Source organism: Engraulis encrasicolus, chromosome 19 (genome assembly GCF_034702125.1).
Source record: "Engraulis encrasicolus isolate BLACKSEA-1 chromosome 19, IST_EnEncr_1.0, whole genome shotgun sequence".
NCBI lineage: Eukaryota > Metazoa > Chordata > Actinopteri > Clupeiformes > Engraulidae > Engraulis > Engraulis encrasicolus.
The window spans coordinates 43,937,026-43,942,269 of NC_085875.1; the positions used below are offsets into that span (position 1 = coordinate 43,937,026).

The following is a 5,244-nucleotide window of genomic DNA, read 5'->3' on the forward strand; positions in this document are numbered from 1 at the left end:
AATCCTTACATAGTGCACTACGTATGTATAGAACAAAGCAATGCAAATTTGCAAATTCAAATCCTATGCCGAGGACTACATAGGGAACGAGTGAACATTTTTGGATACGGCCCCTTTTGTCATCGCCAGACCATGTTCTAAAACTATGGCCGTCAGACCATGAATTGCCCAACACTCAAAATAAACGAAACCAGAACAAACAGTAGGAGGCCTTAGAGATGGCCAACAGCAGCCTTTGTTGACCCATGTGCACGTACTGCATGTGTGTGAGAGAAGCAAAATAATGCCCAATCAGGGGTGGCTGCCTGCATGGCCCCTCTTCCTGGTGCCTGGAAACTCTCCATGCATGGCCAGTGGCAGTTTCCCCCTCCCCTTTTATACTCCCCCCTCCCCCCCAGAACTAAACCAGCTTGATGACACCAGGTGTTTGAAGCCATAGACATATTTTACATATATTACACATGTCTATGATTGAAGGTGTCACCCTCAAAACTTGCCCCTTAGTCCTGCCCCATTCATCCCCGAAAACGAGGTCAGCTGGAGACACTGGATGTTGAAGTGGTCTCCCTCAACCTGCCCCTTAGCCCCAATCAATGTATACTGTAAATGTCTGCTCCCCCTGTCCCCCCCATCCCCATCCTCTACACCAGTTTGAGACACTGGGTGTTGAAGCTGTCCCCCTTACAACTTGCCCCTTAGCCCCCCATAAATGTATACATGTCTATGCTCCCCCTGGTCTGCCTGTCCGCCCATCCACATCCTCTACACCAGTTTAAGACACTGAGTGTCGACTCTGTCCCCCTCACAACCTGCCCCTTATCCCCCATAAATCATGTATGTTCTTCCCCTGGCCTGCATCTCCATCCCCATCCTCTACACCAGCTTAAGACACTGGGTGTTGAAGCTGTCCCCCTCGCGGCCGGCCACCGCCTCCAGCAGGGCCTGCTTCTTCTGGGTGCTGCGCGAGGACTCCAGCTCGTACATGGTGGTGAGGTTGAAGAGCACGCTCTCGTGCAGGTAGAGCGCCGGGTCCTGCTGCACCAGGCTCTCCAGCTGACGCAGCGACTCCTTCAGCCGGCCCAGGTACAGCAGACACACGGCCGCGTTGTTGTTCGCCTGGACAGGGGGGATGAGAGAGGGTGGGTGGTGTAGGGAAAAGAAACGGAGTAGAGAGAACATTTTACTACAGGTAAACAATACTATTATTTGGCAATATGGCATCATGACTTGCGTAAATATGACACGCTCATTTGAACTGACTATCGCGTGTGTCCAATAGGCCTTTGCAAGTTAAGGCGTGCTCCACAAACACCCTGTGACAGGTTAGGTCTGGGCACAATGTCGCAAGAGGGTGCAGGATTGTGGTTAGGGTAGGATTTATTTATTTATTTATTTTCCTTTATTTAGCCAGGATTGTCCCATTGAGACTACAGTCTCTTCTGCCAGGGAGTCCTGGTCAAAATGGCAGCATACATATAGTTACAGACACAGACAAACACATAGACAAAAAGGAAAATAAATGTACAAAAAACACATTAAGAAGAATACGTTTACATAAAACGTATTTTGAGATAAAAAGTAGCCTATGTGCTGCATAGTCAGAAACAACGACACTCCTCTGTGTATACTGTATTAATTTCCCTCTTAAAAGTCTCTAATGAGGGCAGAGAGTCCATACATAATATCTTCTGCAACTCATTCCATAGATATGGGGCATAAAAAGAAATGGGCACAAAAAATATGGTGGGCACAAAAAATACTTTGCACGCGTAAGAGACTTGCTACTTACCACAGGGTTCTTGGGATCCATCTTCAGGACACCAGAAAAGCACGTGTGGGCCTCGGAGTAGTTATTCTGACTGAGGAACACAAACGCCCTGGAGAAAGACAGACGAGAGGTGAGGGCACGACAATCTTTTTTTTTTTAAAAGAACACACAAGATGAATATATAGTGCATCTCTATTTCACACACTCTCTGTCACACACACACACACACATACACACACAGCAAGATTTTTAAGGAATGTTCAACACAATCTTAGCAAGTGCTACCCGATGTCTCGGCTCACGCTGGGAATGGTAAAAATACATTTGCAAGGAGAGGTGTGACCTCTGGTAGGAAGATCAACGTTGTGCGTCTGCACTAGCACTACACCCAGATGGAGTTAGGGATGCACTGTGACTCTGTGTCCTTAAGACATTGTTAATGAACACACACGTGCACAAACGTGCACACACATACACTCTCTTTTAATCTCTCCTCTCTCACATATACACAATCTCTCTCTCTCACGCACACCCTTTTCTCTTACCTATTCATCAGCACTGCAGTCTCCTGCATCTGTCCCCCTGCCTTCGCCTGGCAGGCGCTCTCCACCTCCTGGAAGTACTTCTCCGCAGTCTTGATGTCCCCAATCTAATAATAAAGACGATAGCAAAACAATTATCACTTCGGGCCAGCGATCGCACGCTTCAGCGAGCGCCGTCTGTTGTTATCATAATCTTTTGGAGTCAGTCGACGGCTGCGGCGGCGGTGGCGCACATGCTAACTGATGATCACGGGGAGACTGTGTGCCTTAGACTTTATCTCTTGCTACTGCAGCTGCTGCTGCTGCTGCTGTGCCTGGGCACTATCAGCGAGAGAACGGTCAAAATGATGAAAGGAATAAACAGAAGGAAAAGGGTGGTGCTAAGGCTGATACCTGACCGCTCTGGACTTTGAGGGGTGGTAAGAGAACAGGTCAGATTGGTGGTGGGGGAGAGGAGAGAGAGAGAGAGAGAGACAGAGAGAGAGAGAGAGAGAGAGAGAGAGAGAGAGACAGAGAGAGAGAGAAAGAGAGAGACACAGAGAGAGAGAGACAGAGGCAGGCAATTTTAGATTAGGGCCCCAGTGGGTCCGTAGCATCTGATACAGAGGTGGGGTGGGGGACAGGTGGGTAGGGAAGGAGGAGGGCACCTGGCTGGTGCTGTTCCCACTTCCAAAAAAAGAGAAAAGGGGAAAAAAAATCTAAAGTTGTGAAAAAAGTGAGTAAAAGACACAGAGTTGGTGGCAAGTGCACTGGGACAAAAAGGAGAGATTTGTTGTTATTATTACCATAATATTAGCTTGACTTTTATCGCTGGTCGCTTTAATTTGCTTTGGTCGCTTTATTTGCCGACCTTCCGTAGAGAAATAATAACTTCCGTTGCTCAGGTAGCGTAGGTCACTTTTGGTGTACATATAGCTTAACTACTGGCAGCGCATTTCATTGAGGCAGTCATTTTTGACGGCACAGCGGGGCCCCATGGCTCGGAGGGCTAAGGGCCACTAGCCAGGCCGTGCCCTCCTAGTGACGCAACAACTTCAGCGTTGCTCCTAGTCAGGGCAAGAGCAATACAAATATAGTTTCTGAGCTCCCCACTTTTTAGGGAAGCAAACAACCATTAGTAGACCAAAGGAGGCGGGTCAACCATGCAGTTTGGGAAACGTTAATTGTTATGCTCTTGGTGAGAGCAAGTCTCAAAGAGATTTGAAAGTTGATGGTAATCAGCCTAAAGGGCCGCCATTACTACACAGTACCTGCAGGAAGATGCGGCCAATGCCGCTCAGCAGCTGCACCCGCTGCTCCGGCTCATAGCTGATGATGGAGTGGTACGTCTCCACCGCCAACACATAGTCCTGAGAGAGGAGAGGAGAGGAGACAAAGGGGTGGTGGTAGAGAGAGGGAGAGGGAGAGAGAGAGAGAGAGAGAAAGGGAGGGAGAGAGGGGGGGAGAGAGAGAGAAAGAGAGAGAGAGAGGGGCAGAGGGACATAGAGAGGTGGGAGGAGAGATAAATGGAGGGCGAGAGAGAATGGGGAAAAAAAGAAAGGGACAAAGTAGAGAGAGAGAGAGAGAGAGAGAGAGAGAGAGAGAGATGGGGGGAAAGAGGGGGAGGTGGCACACACAGGAACAAATTAATCAATTGGCCTAGGTCAACACACAAGGTGTGTGAGTGTAAGTGTCTGTGTACGCGTGTGTGTACTTGTGTGTGCTTGTGTGTGTGTGTGTGTGGCTGGCCTGGTCGGGGGTCGGCTAGTGTCCGTGATACAGCTGCGGCTTCTGGCTCCCGAAGATCAGTCATGTGGATGCCCAGATAAATGCTGAACTATGCTCCTGCTCAGGCCCATAACTCAAGACAATAGGCCTCCACAACGATCCATATTATAGGATTCTCCGGCCTGTGAGGGCGAAAAAAAAGGGCTGATAAGACAAGAAGGTGACGTGGGGAGCGTTTAGCATCGGGATGTTTAGAAAGTATGGAAGCCATTTCCTCCTGTGATCTACTATGCTGAGTCCATTGGAGGCTGTGTGTGTGTGTGTGTGTGTGTGTGTGTGTGTGTGTGTGTGTGTGTGTGTGTGTGGCACTGGAGGTATGCAAGGCAGTGTGTGGGGAGCTGTTCTATGTAGGTGTGTGTGTGTGACAAGAGAATGTGCACATGTATACGGGTCAAAGACATTTTTTGGACTCGGCATGTAATGCCCACAAATTAATTAGTAATTGGTGGTTATATGCTGCAATGAATACGCTTCCTAGATAGTCCACTAAAAACACACCTATACAGTGTGTGTGTGTGTGTGTGTGTGTGTGTGTGTGTGTGTGTGTGTGTGTGTGTGTGTGTGTGTGTGTGTGTGTGTGTGTGTGTGTGTGTGTGCGTGAGAGTGTGCGTGAGAGTGTGTGTGAGAGTGTGTGTGAGAGAGAGAGAGAGAGCGAGAGAGCGAGAGAGAGAAGGAGAGAGAGAGAGAGAGAGTGAGAGAGAGAGAGAGAGAGAGAGAGAGAGAGTTAGAGTTAGAGTTAGAAAAAGCGTTTTTGTGTGCGGTTCATGACTTGACCACTGGGTGGCTCTCTGTGTCAGCGAATAAGCAGCACCAAGCTTTCAGTCTGACAGTGACAAAGAAAGGAAGACCAGGCAGGATTGCTAACGACCACCAAAACTGTCACTAGCTTTCCCCATTATGTTTGGCCACAACAACAACAAAAGAACATGGCAGACTATGTAATAAACATGTGATCTACAGTCAATAAATACTAAGTCGCTGGAAAATGTGTAGAATAGTATAATATGAGCAAGATTGTGAATATCAGTGTGAGGATTATCCATCCACTACCAATACAACAAATTGTCTATACATACAACTCACCATCTATCGCACTACATCATTGTTAAAGGTGCAGTATGTACGATTTTTACAACTATGCTGCTCATTGAAGCTGTGCTACCTATT

At 48.0% G+C, this 5,244-nt stretch overlaps 1 protein-coding gene across 2 annotated transcripts in view; it reads right to left on the reverse strand.

The window, feature by feature from the left end:
• Window positions 1-399: 399 nt before the first annotated feature.
• The window catches only part of trappc12 (trafficking protein particle complex subunit 12), a 44,801-nt gene continuing 39,956 nt past the window's right edge, over window positions 400-5,244 (reverse strand). For both annotated transcript variants that reach the window (XM_063184518.1, XM_063184520.1), the window contains exons 10-13: window positions 3,561-3,659; window positions 2,314-2,417; window positions 1,790-1,877; window positions 400-1,116 (exon numbers count right to left, since the gene is read on the reverse strand). In XM_063184518.1, the coding sequence (XP_063040588.1) occupies window positions 874-1,116; window positions 1,790-1,877; window positions 2,314-2,417; window positions 3,561-3,659 (534 nt within the window). In that variant the 3' untranslated portion in view covers window positions 400-873. The remainder of the gene's footprint in view (window positions 1,117-1,789; window positions 1,878-2,313; window positions 2,418-3,560; window positions 3,660-5,244) is intronic.